The sequence below is a fragment of the Cnephaeus nilssonii genome (assembly GCF_951640355.1).
Source record: "Cnephaeus nilssonii genome assembly, chromosome: 12".
NCBI classification, from domain to species: Eukaryota; Metazoa; Chordata; class Mammalia; order Chiroptera; family Vespertilionidae; genus Cnephaeus; species Cnephaeus nilssonii.
The window spans coordinates 31,178,980-31,194,891 of record NC_137083.1 but is presented as its reverse complement, the minus strand read 5'-3'; the positions used below and the strand labels follow the sequence as shown (position 1 = coordinate 31,194,891).

Genomic DNA, 15,912 nt, shown 5'->3' with positions numbered 1-15,912 from the left:
AACATTTTCTATAATATTACTTGTTTTCTTTTAAAGGACATAAATGGAAGCAGGGGATGTGGTCTAAGGAAGAAATTGATATTTTGATGAACAATATTGAACGCTACCTGAAGGTATCTTATGGCATATTTTTTTGTTTCACTAATTTGTTCACTGCCAATTGCAAAAACATCAAAGCAGCATAAAATATGTACTTAGAAGCTTTTTAATAATTTGTGTAATGGATGACTGGCTAATGTAACTTCATTCAAAGGTGTATGATTTTAGTATATTTTTAAACCAATTTTGAATTCTCAGTTTGAAATACCTTTTTTGCTTTAGTTAACACTCTGAAGTTTAAACAAAATCTTAAAAGTCTCTCAGAATCTTAAAGCTTTGTCTTTTAAAGTAGTTTATACCCTGAACTGGGCCCAGTTGTGAGCATCTTTGTCATTTTGAAACTCTTTTTTTATTGACTTTTACATTCCACCAGTTGCTGGTCCTCTTTGCTTGCCTGAAAAAGATGGAAAACAATTTTGGTAATAGGAACTGAATGATGTAGGAGAACCTGAAATTCCCTCCTTCTATTCTTATTTATTGATTGCAACAATCAACCAACCAAAGACAGTGTCTGTCCACCCACCTTTACCGACAGGCAGCACCAAAAGCCTCTCCACTCCACAGCCCCACAGGGCTTCGGGCAGTGAGGTGCTCAGGGCAGAGAGGCAGGCATGGTGCGGGATTTAGTTGCAATCGGAGGCAGATCAGCAGCCTCAGTGCTGCCCCTGGGTGGCACCTATGAGTGAAAGAAACCACACATTTTTGCATGATCTGAGCAGATTCATAACCAATTATGTGAGACCCCGAGGTTACCCTTTATGAAAATCCTGCTTTAGTCACTCTGGTGACTAAACTACACCAGCCAGGGCAAATCCCTTCATCTAACCACTGAACTACACCAGCCAGGGCAAATCCCTTCATCTAACCACTGAACTATACCAGCCAGGGCAAATCCCTTCATCTAACCACTCTGGTGGTTAGCTGCACCAGCTCAAGCTGTTGCTTCATCCCCAGCACTACCTAGGTCCATTATATTAATTACTAGAGGCCCGGTGCACAAAATTTGCTCAGCCTGGCCTGCACCCTCTCCAATCCGGACCCCTCAGATGTACATCACAGTCATACACTTTACAAAGTGCTCCTCACCTGCCCCCACCCCATACCTCCAGTACCCACCTGGTACCATACATCGTTATTGTAATACTAGGAGGCCAGTGCGTGAAATCACATGGCCCCGCCCACCCATCCACCGCCCTGCCTTGACACCCGAACCTCTCCACACAGAGCTCCAGCGAGCCTGGCCCAGCCCCCGACCCCTCTGGCCTTCTCAAGCCCCGTCCTCAGTCCCTCAAGTTGCCTCGGGCTGGTCCCACCTCCTCCGGGTGCCTCCCCGCTTCCACCCGGTCTCCAGAGCAACGCCTCCTGCAATCGGTGGTTACACGTTAAGGCGTCCCGACCATTAGCATATTAGCTCTTTATTATTATTGACTATATTTTTTATGCTGTATTTCACACTCCTGTGACTATTTTGTAACTACCAATTTGTACTACTAATCCCTTTATCTTTTTTTTGTTTTGTACTGTTTTGGTTTTTTTTGTTGTTGTTAATCCTCACCCAAAGACATTTTTTTTATATAGATTTTTAGAGAGTGGGGTGGGGGGAGAGAAACATCAATTGGTTGCCACCCACATGTGCCCGGACTGGGGATCTGATCACATGTGCCCCAACTGGGGCCGGGGATCAAACCTGCAACTCAGGTATGTGCCCTTGACTAGGAACCAAACCCAAGACCCTTTGGTGTGTGGGCTGATGCTCTAACCACTGAACTACACCAGCCAGGGCAAATCCCTTCATCTTTTTTATCCAGTCCCTCAACAGGTTCTTTTTGCTGTTAATTTGTACAAATGTGGTAGGTGTGGATGCTATTTTATTATGATTTAATTTGTGTTTTTCTGGTTACATATTTTTATATGCTTATTTGGACATTTGTGGTTCCTCTTTGAAATTCCTGTTTGTCTTTCAGCAATTTTTCTGTGGAGTTTTTCTTTTTCTAGATGTACTTAATGTATGCCAGATCCTAATGATTTTTTGGTTGTGTTACAGATGATCTTGTCCAATTTAGTGGCCTGTCTTTTCTTTAGGTGTCATTTCAATGTCAAAATTAATGTCCATTCTGTCCTAGATCAAGCTTCTATAGATTTGTTTTCTAATTGTTCCCAGGTTCTGTTTATTGATACCTGCACCAATACAGCACTGTCTTCGAAAGTCCCAATATCTGATGGGTCAAGTCTCTTCATGAGTGTTCTTGGCACTTTGCTCTTCCATTATAAATTTAGAATCAACTTGCAGAGAATGGAAAGTTTTTGGAATTTTTATTGAGGCTGCATTGAATCTGTGCATCAATTTCAGGGGAATTAACATCTTTACAATACTCCATCTTCCTATTGAAGAACATTGTATAGCTCTCTCCATTTTAGTTCCTCTTTAATCTTTCAATACTTTTATATTTTCCTTCCTAAAGGACTTGTATAACTTGCCTAAGATTTAGTTCTAATTCTAATTGTGATGCTTTTGTAAATGAGAACTTTTAAAGACTTTTTTATGAGCATTGTATAGAAATGCAAATGACTATATATTGATTTTATAACCACTAGCCTTCCTAACTTCCTACTGTTTTAAATCAAAATTTTTCATAGATTTTTGGGATATATATATATATATATATATATATATATAATCTGCAAATGATTTCTTTTCCAAGCTTCATGCTTTCTAACTTGCTAGGAATGTTATCATATATGAATATTTTATTCTATGTATGCTCTACCCACACTTACTGAGATTTTATATTCTTTTCCATAAATCTACTCATGTGATTACTTGTGTTCCTGGAATGAGCTCACTTTTTACATTAATTATTAACCTTTTTATGAGCATGCTAAACTATTTTAAGGATTTGGGGGATCTGTGTTAATGGATGAGCTTGGCCTGAAAATTAATTTCTGAAACCGTCCTTGTCTGTTTTTTATATTAAGGCTATGCTAGCCTATTAGAATGAATTAAGAAGTGTTTCCTCCTTTTTTATTTACTCTAGAATAGTTTAAAATCAGAATTATTTTTTTTGTTTTGTTTTTTGCTTGACAGGACTTACCTATAAATTCATCTAGGCCTGGGATTTTCATTATTTCATTCTGGTTTTCATTATTGATAACTGATTAAATTTTCTTGATGGTGCATGCTTATTAGATATTTTTTCTCTTCCTGAATCAGTTTTGGTAAGATTTTTAGAAATTTATTTATTTTATGTAAGTTTCTATATGTAGTGCCATAAAATTTTCATAATGTTCAATTGTCTAATCTCTGAAGGCCCCATTTTTCATTTCTAATATTGTTGTTTTGTCTTTTTTTACTACTTTTGCCGTAAGTTTATCTTTTTATATTTTACTAGAAGCCCGGTACAACATTTTAAATTTATACTTATTAAATGAATTAGCAACATTAGTTTTCAAGATGCCATTGATAATCTTTTTCTAAAAATGATTTAAAAGTATAGTATATTCACATGCATTTTATCAGAAATCCCTAAATCAAAGAAATGTAACCCATTTAGGCACGCGGAATAAAAGATGCTACAGAAATCATCTTTGAGATGTCAAAAGACGAAAGAAAAGATTTCTACAGGACGATAGCATGGGGTCTGAACCGGCCTTTGTTTGCAGTTTATAGAAGAGTGCTTCGCATGTATGATGACAGAAACCATGTGGGAAAGTATGAAACTTGTAATGTTGCATTATTTCATGTTATTAGGAGAAATATTAAAGAACTGCTTTTAAAAAAAATTGAATTATTATCATAGCCTTAATTGGAGGCAGCTATACTATGAATTATTAGGTTATGTTTCAACAGGTCCATGTTCTGAATATGGTGAAACCTCATGATAACTAAGGACTCATTTGGAAATTAGAACCTATATTACCTTACATAAGTTTGATTTAAAACTTAGCTGACTTACTATCGCAAAGTCTGCTTTGTAGTAACATAAAAACTATAATAGTGGTTAAAGATTTAGGAAGTATGAAGAGAACTCTATAAATTCATTGGTAACATTTTTTTCCTATTCATTTTTATAGTATAGCATTTCCTAGTTCAGTGACTTTTTTTTAAGTAAATTTTTGGATACTATGCATGGGTTTCTGTTGTAGGTAACATGGGAAGGCATCATATTTTCAATTCAATGATTTATATGGTGTTTTGACATGTTTTTTGTTTCTCTTTGGGAATTTTAGGTGGTGATAGTATGGCTTATCAGATACTTTTTTGTTTTTTTTAATCCTCATCTGAGAATACATTTATTGATGTGAGAGAGAGAGAGGAGAGAGAGAGAAACAACCATCGGTTGCCTACCATATACTCCCTGACCTAGGATTGAAACCCCAACCTAAGCATGTGCTCTGACCAGGAATCAAACCTGCAACCTTTTTTATGTATGGGACGGCATTCCAACCTACTGAACCACCCGGCCATGGCTGAATACTGTTTTTTAGAAGAATATTGCATTGACTGTATTGCATACTTGCCCACTAAAAAAAAAAAAGAGCCTTTCATTGGAGCTAGAGTATGTCAGTGCACATGTATGGGTAGAGGAAATGAAGATAATTTTAAACTTTTTAGTGCCTTGTGAGAATTTACCATAGATTTCCTTCCTAGCTCTGGTTTACAATGTCATCAGTAAGTATTTCAGAATAGCTATGATATTAGAGTGCCTGAACCGAACTTTTTTTAAACATATTTTTATTGATTTCAGAGAGGAAGGGAGAGGGAGATAGAAACATCAATAGTGAGAATCATTGATGGGCTGTCTCCTGCACACCCCCTACTGGGGATTGAGCCTGCAGCCTGGGCATGTGCCTTGACATAGGCTGACGCTCAACCACTGAGCCACACCAGCCAGGCATTAACCAAATTTTTAAAGGAAGTTTGGCAGCATAGAAGCAAATATATTTTAAATGTTGTATTTTCTAGAGAAAATTGTAAAGTGCTCACTTTTATTATAGCTAAAAGTATCTTGTTATTTTTTTAAAAGAACGTAGAAGTATTTTTATTAATCTACCTTGAAAATATTATCTATTTTAACATTGGACTCCTTAAGTGAAATTCTGATTTTTATTAAGGTTTCTAGCATTCTTTGTTTTAATTGATCTTTTTTTTAAATTTCTTTAAATTTCTAGATATACACCTGAAGAAATTGAAAAGCTCAAGGAGTAAGTTTAAAATTTTTTATTCATTAATTCTGATAGTTGGGTTTTATTATTATTTTGTCTTGTGTTTTAAAAGTTATACTTTGAAATGTCAAGAGATTTTTGTAGACTGGTCTAATTTAATCTTGCTGTTAAGCATGATTGACCATAAAAACTTATCAGATCTATACCTGCACAGAGTAGCCATGCCTGTAAATTTAGTGTCCTCCTGACAAATGAAATGTATCCTTAGACCATTGTTAGGGGTTACAGAAGAGATCAGATGGCCATGCTTGGTGACCTGAAGTCTAAATCTGGGGAACTTATATACCAGGATCAAAACCAAGGTTGTGCTACATGCTTAGTTTAGAATATGACTTGGCAGTGTTACACTTAATTTCTGGGCTATTTCACAGGAAATACAATTTTGCTTCATTGAGTTAGAGCCATAAAGTATGGATTAATGTATTATATATATCATGAAAAAAATTGAAGGATGATCCTGTTTATAATACTTATGAAACTTTTTCAGATATCTGAGAAGAGCTTGTTAGGAGTATTCAAAAGGGAAAAATCTGGGAGATTATGTCAATAACCTGAGGGGAAATTTGGTCTTTTTTGAACACATATCCAAGTTACTTATTTCTTCTCTGACCCAGGAAAAAGGCAATTGCTGCCTGTTTTTTTTTTCACCCACAGACAACTGTGGACCCCAAAAAAGGCCACACTTTCAAACTTTGGCTCTCAAAGTATTGCTGCCCACAACTTCCAAACCAGTCAAATGGGAAGAAGAAGAATGAAGAATAAATGATGAAATTAAAAGGGAGAAAACAGTTGAACCAAATGCTGATTGGCAGACTCTTGTTTTAGGCTCCGGATAAAGCATGGCAATGACTGGGCAACAATAGGGGCGGCGCTAGGAAGAAGTGCATCTTCCGTCAAAGATCGGTGCCGACTGATGAAGGATACTTGCAACACAGGTACTGTGAGTACCACTGATGGGTTTTTTCTTTGTTTTGTTTTACTTTTTGGTCACATTTGAGCTTTCTGGCCCTTCTGATACCACTTTCCCTTCTGTTCTGGAAAGAGATTTTTGTTCAAATTTTATTTTCTAGTCTTCCTTTTTCTTCAGGCTTAATAGAGCCAACTAGTTCTTTATTGTTGTGCTTTTGTGTAAAAGTGGCATTGCTCACAGAGACACAACATTTCAGTTGCATAGGTTTTAAGTCAAGTGTGTTTCCATTTTGTAGCAATCCAAAACTGCTGCAGTTGGGAAAGTATTTTTAAGGATTACTAGTACACACAGGGATTTTTAAGGCATATATACAGGAAGTAATTTTAATTTAAGCTCATCTAACTGTTGAACTTTGTTAATAACAGCTTATCAACATATGTTTATGAAAAACTTAGTTCTAACCAGGTCCCACCTTAGGAAGAAGCTCTGTTCCAATCGTTTGTATGTATTTGCTTGTTTTAAACTCAAACTAAATTTTTCCATAGAAAAAACTTGGTGTTTCAGTCCCTAGGCCAGATCACAAATACCTATTTAATCCTTACAGTATATACATGTGCAGATGGTATTGTTAAACCTAAATTTTGTGCCCAACAACACTATTTAGGCTCGGTCACTAAACTCTCGTTTAGCCTATTTGAGCCTCAGTTTCCAGTAAAGTGAAGAGGCAGTGTTATAGTTTCATTTTAGCCCTGGTGTTCTCTGAAGGATCCATAGTCTCTGACCAGTTCTTTTCTTTTTTTCAATCCTCATCTGAGGACATGCTTAGAGAGAGATAAAGAGACAGACATCAATGTGAGAGAGAAACAGATTGGTTGCCTTCCATATGTGCCCGGACCAGGGATCGAACCGGTAACCTTTTAGTGCATAGAACAATGCTCAACCAACTGAGTTACTCTGGCCGGGCTAATTAGTCTTTTTTAAATCTTTGTTGTTGAAAGTATTACCAGACTAATTAGTCTTTTCATAAGAAAAATAGTTCTCAAGCTTGAGCTTCCAGTATATATATTTTCTTTCTTCACCCCCCACCCTGCTAAAGTGAAATCAGTAATGTTTCCTGCTAAATCACTCCACCAGCACTATTACCTGCAAGGTGATGAAGACATACCAGTAAACCCCACCAACTCATTCTCTGGTGAATGACAACTTAATGAATGAAGCAAGAATGGGAGATTTAGATTTAGGATGGACCCCAGAGGTTCATGTAAGATGCTGTGAGTACAGAACCCCCTTCGTTAGCATGATTTGGACAAAAACAGTGCCATTCCTGGATTGCCAGCCGGAGGGTTTGAGCTGCACATCATCTTTCCATGTTGCTACATATTGTTTCTGATCAGGAGTTCTCTCCGTTGTACCACACCATGAGACAGCAGTCTGCGTTTTCCCTTTCTTTCCTACCATAGGAGAGCAGGACATTGTCTTGAATCCATGGTATCCATACTGTGCCAAACACATAATGGGCAATAAATATTTGTTGATTAAGCAAATCCTGGAAGCAAGCATGTAGACTTTTTAAATTTTTCCAGAAGTCTTTACCTACTAGTAACAAAATGGAAACAAGTCTTTTCCTCTCTGTTTTTCTACTCAAGCTCCTTAAGAAAAGACCACATTACATGTTAACAGTGGGTTTATGAGTTCAGAAAAACCTGTAATAAAAATATGCATGAATACCAGTCTCAGACTTGTATTTCATCACAGTAGTGGGCATAGTGGGGAAAGGAGACTGTGTAAACCTATTTTTATTTTTACTAAAATGGGTGGGAGGCCATACATGTTATTTCACTTGCCCTCACCATTCATTCCTATTGAGCCTACGTACTTCTGCAGAGCAGGGAAGCTTAGGTGAGCCTAAGATAGAGTATGAGTTTCTGTGTCCATCAAGCCATCAGTGAAGCTCCTCCCATTTATGACCAAGTATAACTGGAGAGTACATAATTCTTTCTAGTTAGGCTTTGAATAGTTTTTCTTAAATAGTCACTGTGTGCTTTGTGTTTGTATTCTGTAGTATTTTCTTTAGTACTAAGAACCTGACTGGGTTAGTAAAATGCAACTGAGTAGGTATTATATGCAGTTTCACACCTGAGGGTTATTCAGAAATACTTGTAGTATTACTGCCTACTCCCATCAGTCCTTACAAATACAGGGCTGAGTCGGATCTGCAAAAAAAAGAGAGAGAAGGTAGCAGTAGCATTCTGGATGATTTCCTTTTTTTCAGGGAAGTGGACCGAAGAAGAAGAAAAGAGACTTGCAGAGGTGGTTCATGAATTGACCAGCACTGAGCCAGGTGACATCGTCACCCAGGGTGTGTCTTGGGCAGCTGTGGCAGAACGAGTGGGTACCCGCTCAGAAAAGCAGTGTCGTTCTAAATGGCTCAACTACCTGAACTGGAAGCAGAGTGGAGGTACTGAGTGGACCAAGGAAGATGAAATCAATCTCATCCTCAGGTTTGTGTCCTAAATCTTTTAATGACAAAAGCTTCTTAATTGCTGTCGGTGCCTTGATTTTCCTCTTTTGGTTTGCCTAAATGCCTAATGTCTGAAAAGCATCCTTCCCATATTCCATATTGAGCTCTTTTTTATTTTTGTTTGTTCCTTTTTAGTGATGTTAGTGCTTATGCAAAGTACCAGATTGAAGGCGTGGAGACTGAAGTTCTCTATATCCACAGAGCAGTGTGGCACAGGCAACGGCAGTGCAGCTTTTCCACTGTCCCACCAGTGTGCCTCATTCCTGGGCTAGGTGGCCATACTGCAGGTGAGAGGGCTATTCAGTCTCCATGCCCTCTCTCTTTGGCTACTGTGCTAGGAATGCCAAGAAGGGGACCAAGTCTGCAGTTACCCCACACCTTCAAACTGGACCAGATCAGGCACTTGCGTTTCATACATACCAAAAAATAACTAAGGTAATAATCCTAAGCTTATTTTTTTAGTTAGTTGGTTTAACTATGGAGAGTCAGTGACTCAAATGGGCAAAAAAAACAGCAAGAAAATATTTGAGACACTGAAGTAATTAATAGAAGCTATTGTTGTGACTGTTCCCTACTGAAAATCAAAATCAGCCTGACAGTTAAAGCTAGAAAACAAACCATCAAAACCCCAAGGTTAGTTGTTTTTAGGGAGGGTTGGGTTGTTGCTGGAGTCTTGTTTTTATCTTGTCATTTTTGTTTTGGGTTTTGTTTTTAATAGTTGTGTTTTTTTAACTAGTCTTTATAAATAGCTCATTTCTAAATACTTTTTAATTTTACAAATGGGAAAGCTCGGATCCCGGAAATAACTTCCTTTAACACGCTATAAAACATTGCAGAACACTATACAACTAAACCTGTTTTTACCCTATTCTGACCTTTAGCTACTCCCTTTCCTTCACAGTGCTTTATCTGGTTCATTTACAATTCTGCCCATTGGGTGTACCATTAACAAGTCTGTTGCTGGTAATATTTCATAGCTCTTACCTCTGGAAACAGCTCTGCACTCCTGGAATCCTATACTGTGCAACTTAACAATAGCATCTCAATGACATAACCTGCCATTCCTGTTACCACCGGTGTCATCATGAAAAGGGGTATTATGGAGAAATAAACTAACATCTAACAGGTGCTTATTTTGTAACCTATAGGATAGCAGAACTGGATGTAGCTGATGAAAATGACATAAACTGGGATCTGTTAGCAGAGGGATGGAGCAGTGTCCGTTCACCACAGTGGCTTCGAAGTAAATGGTGGACCATCAAAAGGCAAATTGCAAACCATAAAGATGTTTCATTCCCTGGTAATGTATTTTTTGCTTAAGTCCCTTGTCTTAACCATATTTGCTCCTCGGGAGTTAGAGGTTAGAAGTTCTTTGTCTCAGCTAAAAAGATATGAGTTACAGATTTTCACTTAAATCTCTGATGCCCTATTTCTTGGAAAACAAGAGTTGATGTTATTTGTACTTTCAAGGCACCTAAGATAAAAATATACATATTTACACACATTCTTGTTTTCACATAAACTATGAAGAGGAACTAAATTGTATATATTTTCATTGTGTACAAAGATGAATTTCTGAAAACTGAAGTTTAATCGACTTTTATGAGTTGAATAATTTCATATATCTTAACTTTTGTTATGTAGAGAAATTCTGTGCTAATTTATTTTGTACAATAGCTCTGTAAATTTTTAATATCAATTGTTATATAAATCTAGAAATGTTACATTGGGTTGCTTAAAAGTGAGGCATAGCATACTTTTCATTACCTGCTGTGCACTTAGGCACTAATAACTAAATTGTAAAGTCTGTTTAATTTAGGTAATCAAATTTATTCCCCTTAATATAGTTCTCCAACATCTATTTTCCTAGAGGAAAATTAAATGCTGAGAAACTTTGGCTTGATGAAAATGTGGTTTTTTTAAAACAATTAAATACCCTGTTACAAATGTATAAATCTGATAAGACCCCAGAACAGTGAATGAATACTAATGTCACATGAACCAAACCAGACTGCAGCACCACCTGGGAGGATTGATGTAGTTTATCATGACAAGAACTCAAGGTGGTTGTGTATTAGTTTGGAAATGATAAGCTGCTGTTCTTGCAGTGGCTAAAATATTCAAGTGCCTTTGAGTCCTTGGGGGGGAAAGTACATTTTCATTTAAAAATGAAAAGAAGCTATTTAGCATTACCAATGTTTTTACTAAATAGTAAGAATTTTATGAAGAAACCCTAGGACATAGAAAATGTCCTATTTCCATGTTCCTCACAATGGCTATTTTTCAATGCATCTTAAATGGCAAGGACAATAAATATTATGTCATGAATTTTTTAAGTCTGTTGTGATGGAGGACGTTTCTAAATATTCCCAGACAGGCTGTAGTTTTAAAATATTTTTATTATTTTGGTAAGATTTCACATCAGCATACAATTATTTATTCCAAATACTTTCCCTCCTTACCCCCCACCTCCCTTGCTGCTTAGATGGTGGTCTGTCGGAGAATCAATGTTCTTTTTGTCTACCCATCTCCCTTCAGTCTTAATAAAAGGTCTTAAACAGTTACATGAGAATCAAAAAAACAACCCAACGCTTTTGGAGAACAAATCGGGATCTGGAGTTCCAAACAGTAATTCCAGTTCTAGTGTACAGCACGTTCAGATCAGAGTGGCCCGCTTGGAAGACAATACAGCTCTCTCTCCAAGCCCCATGGCAGCCTTGCAGATTCCTGTCCAGATCACCCATGTCTGTAAGTGTTTGGACCTCAAGACTCCTGGCTCTGTGACCTATATAATTTGGTTAATGGCTCTGATATCTTTCGATCTTCCAGAATGTTGAAATTTATCCAAGTTGAAGAATTAAAGGAGATCTAAGGCATTTTTTTTGTTAGCTGAATATTTGCACAAAAGATGAATATGATAGGAAGTGCTGATAACCATTTGGCCAGCCATTGTAGACAATATGAAATTATCTTTCTAGATGTTATAAAGAAATTGATTAATAGAAAACTACCTCATATAGTCAGTTGAGCAAGGAAACAGAGACCATAAGGTGGCACATCGTTTGTAGTAATTCTCTGGAGGTCACAACTTAGGAATGGATTTGAGGTGGTATGTAAAAGAAAGGGATTTTGATGAGGTTGTAAAAGATTTTCTTCAGGGACTAAAGAGCCAGTTTCCTGTGGGAACTGTTGATTTAATGTCTTTTCCTTAGCCCCTGACATTTTTTTGTGCTTAATGAGATTATGAGAACCCCTAGCAATTGTACGGAGGGAAACTATATTTCCTAAGACCTAAGCCAAGTTTATCAGCTACCTTCTTCCCATTAGCATGACAATGAACATAAAATTCTCAGGACCATATTATTCTTAACTTACTTTTACATTACTTTTCCCCCCCCTACATAATGCAACTTGACTATGGAAAGGTCATTGCCAAGAGTACACCAGTCACTGTGTGTCCTTCTCAACCAGGGGGTTATTGGCATTTTGAGTGGGGCAGTTCTTTGTTGGCAGGACTCTCCTACACACTGCAGGATGGTCAGTGTCGCTTGACCTCACCCACAGAATGCAAGTAGTGCTTTCCAGTCTTTAGAGAGAAAAAAAACACCCTACAGATTTTCAAATGTACCTACGATCCTGTTTAAAAATCACTATGTAATTAACACTATATACCGTATTTTCCGGCGTATAAGACGACTGGGCGTATAAGATTTTCCTGGGTTAAAAAGTCATCTTATACGCCGGAAAATACGGTAGTCCAATATATCTAATCCATTATAGCTAATCCCATCAATATAGTCCAATATACCGTATTTTCTGGCATATAAAATGACTTTTTAACCCAGGAAAATCTTATATGCCCAGTCTTATACGCTGGAAAGTACGGTATTTGTATATGCAATGACTATCAAAGTTACCTTATAGACATTTAAATTAAGCATTCCTGTCTTATTCTTAAAGTTCTAATTTAAATTTGGTTATTTGCTTTAGTTTTCTTCTATCACTGTAATAAAGAGTGAAGAATTTTTCTTGGGCACTGCTTGTTTTTATACTCGAGAATTGCAAAGCAACTGAAATTACTAGTCCACCATAAATACTAGAGCTACTGTTGGCTCTAAATTGATGGTGCATGGAGATTGCTACAATTTTTATTGACTATTGTGTTGGCAACAATTTTTTGGAAAATAGCAAGCATTTTACAAATGACTAGGGGCCCAGTGCACGAAATTCATGCACGGGGGGTGGGGAGGGTCCCTCAGCCTGACCTGCACCCTCTCCAATCTGGGAACCCTCAGGAGATGTCCTACTGACGGCTTAGGCCTACTCCCTGTGGTTCTCTGCTCTCTACGGACCTGCCTGCTTGATGCCACCGCAGGCCCTGGTATCTGCTCTCTGTGGGGGCCCTGTGGGGGACTGCCTGCCCCTCGCTGCCACGGCCAGGGGCAAGCAGGGCCCTGCTGTCTGCTCGCTTGCTGTGGGAGACGTTCCCGCCCCGGCCGCTCCGGGCCTACAGGCTCAGAGCGGCCTGGGTCCCGGGACACCTGTCCCTGGGACGCAGGCTGCTTGGTGCCGGCGTGCACGCAAGCGGCCACCCTGCCCCCAGCTGCACTGTGCCTGCGAATGCAAATTAACCAGCCATCTTTGTTGGGTTAATTTGCATACTCCTGATTGGCTGGTGGGCGTCACAGAGGTACAGTCATTTTGCATGTTTCTCTTTTATTAGTGTAGCTACCTTAATATTCATTCACAGCATAGCTTAGCCTTGAGGCACATTTGTCTATAGTCAGTTTGCTTACCTTTGATTTAGGCCAGTGGTCGGCAAGCTCATTAGTCAACAGAGCCAAATATCAACAGTACAACGATTGAAATTTCTTTTGAGAGCCAAATTTTTTAAACTTCTAACGCCACTTTTTCAAAATAGATTCGCCCAGGCCGTGGTATTTTGTGGAAGAGCCACACTCAAGGGGCCAAAGAGCCGCATGTGGCTCGCGAGCCGCAGTTTGCCGACCACGAATTTAGGTTATTTATCAGGATCACTTCCAAGTTATTCTAGGTATGATCTTAAGAATCCATCAAATAGTAAGAGAAATAACCCAAATGAAGTGTATTTCTTTCAAACTGAGAAGTGTTATAGTCAGAATATAATAAACTTACAATAAACACTACACATGAAGAGTCGATTCCAAATCATTTTGCAGATGGATTTACCTACAGGTGCAACTGAAAGCACCAGAAGAGACTTTTCTTCTAGTAAAGTTTTAGTTCTAGGTAACCTTCAGCAGACAGATGAACTCTGAGTCTCAGATGACACACCTCTAAAGAGATTATTCTATCTGATCTCTAAAGTGCTGTTCAGTCTCCCAAACGTGGTTGTTCTGAAATAATGCTTATATTTATTTCATGTTTTTAATCCTCACGACTATATGAGGTAGGCAGGACAGATAAAGTCTCTGGACTTTAGTTTGAATTAAAGTAAGGTATTTGCCCAGGTTTACATTGCTAGGAGGTGATGCCACTAAAAGTAAAACCTAGTATTTTGGGACTACCATTCTAGGCATCTATACTGCTTACCGGAATGTCTAGGAAATTTTCTTTTTTTACCAACTTCCTATTTCTTTACAAGTTAGCCTCAGTGTATTCCTCTTACTTCCTAACACTAGAAATATTTTACGACCCATACGAGGGGCTGGAAAATATTGTCTCTCTCACAGCTACTCAACTCTGCCCTTGTAGTGCAAAAGCAACCATAGGAAAGAAACACGTGGCTGTGTTTCTGTAATACTTGATTTACAAAAACTGGTAGGGGGCTGGATTGGACTGTGGGCCAGTTTGCCGATCCCTCACCTATATACATGCTACATTCCAGAAAAATCCATTTCTTAATATCTCAAAAGAAATTTAAATGAATTCAGGTTTCCAGGCAAATTATTCAGTATGAGATTGTAAATTTAAATTTTACTAGTGTACTTACTTATGAAAGCAAAGTATTTAATTGTTGTCCTTGCTCTTACCACAGCTTCAACAGACTCCCCTGCTGCTCCTGTTGACTCGGAAACAATAACACTAAACAGTGGGACACTACAAACGTTTGAGATCCTTCCAGTGAGTAATATTTCACAAAGTAGATATTAGCCATTTTTATGTATAAGAAAGATCAGCTGGTATCAGTTTTGGAAACGCTACATATAAGCAAATGAAATATGAAAACATGACTGGCATTAAATGTATCTATGTCCATGGTTTTGAGGCCAGATATTTAGAAGACAACATAAATTAGCCTTCCACTTTTATAATTAATTTTAGTCTTTTTCTCCACTTGTATATAAACCAATAATATGTTCTTTTTATATATGAAAATGACAGTGCTAATGAGTAGGGCACATGCATGCTGTAACTTTGTATTGAGTCATAAGTAAATTTATAACGTAAAGGTTCATATTAGTTATTTGAGAAAAGGCTTGTGGAATAAATTATTTAACAACATTCATTCAGTAAACATTGTACTAGCCATTGAGGATACAGAATTTAAGTCACAGTCCTAAATGGCATGGCCACATTGGAAAAGAATCTTGTAGTTTCTGAAAAGATTAAAAATACAGTTAAACCATGTGACCCAATTCTATTTCAGGTATGCCTAAGAGAAATGTCTGAATAAAAACCTGTACATGAATGTTCATATTCATAATAACCAATAACAACCCAAATGTCCATCCATTGATAAAAGGGTAAATGGAATGTCCTAAAGCCTACAAACGGCTTGGCAGTAAAAGAGAACAAAGTATATACATGCTACAATCAGAATGAACCTTGAAAACATATTAAGTTAAAGAAACTAGACAGAAAACACCATTATAGTGTTTAACTACAATTTATTTGAACCTTCCAAAATAGGCAAACCTATGACTGCTAATTTGAAAGAGTTTCTTTTTGGGGAAATGGAAATTTTATTTAAAAACTCCCATTTCTCGCCCAGCTGGTGTGGCTCAATTGGTTTGAGTGTTGACCTATGAACCAGGAGGTCACAGTTCGATTCCCCGGTCAGAGCACATGCCCTGGTTGCAGGCTTGATCCCAAGTAGAGGGCATGCAAAAGACAGCTGGTCAATGATTCTCATCATTGATGTTCTCGTTCTCTTTCTCTTTCTCTCTCTCTCTCTTTC

The 15,912-nt window shown here is 37.8% G+C and overlaps 1 protein-coding gene across 2 annotated transcripts in view; it reads left to right on the top strand.

The window, feature by feature from the left end:
- DMTF1 (cyclin D binding myb like transcription factor 1) overlaps positions 1-15,912 on the top strand; it is a 46,042-nt gene that overhangs the window by 25,532 nt on the left and 4,598 nt on the right. For both annotated transcript variants that reach the window (XM_079785386.1, XM_079785385.1), the window contains 8 exons: positions 37-113; positions 3,651-3,808; positions 5,269-5,301; positions 6,148-6,257; positions 8,505-8,733; positions 9,902-10,053; positions 11,292-11,501; positions 14,770-14,855. In XM_079785386.1, the coding sequence (XP_079641512.1) occupies positions 37-113; positions 3,651-3,808; positions 5,269-5,301; positions 6,148-6,257; positions 8,505-8,733; positions 9,902-10,053; positions 11,292-11,501; positions 14,770-14,855 (1,055 nt within the window). The remainder of the gene's footprint in view (positions 1-36; positions 114-3,650; positions 3,809-5,268; positions 5,302-6,147; positions 6,258-8,504; positions 8,734-9,901; positions 10,054-11,291; positions 11,502-14,769; positions 14,856-15,912) is intronic.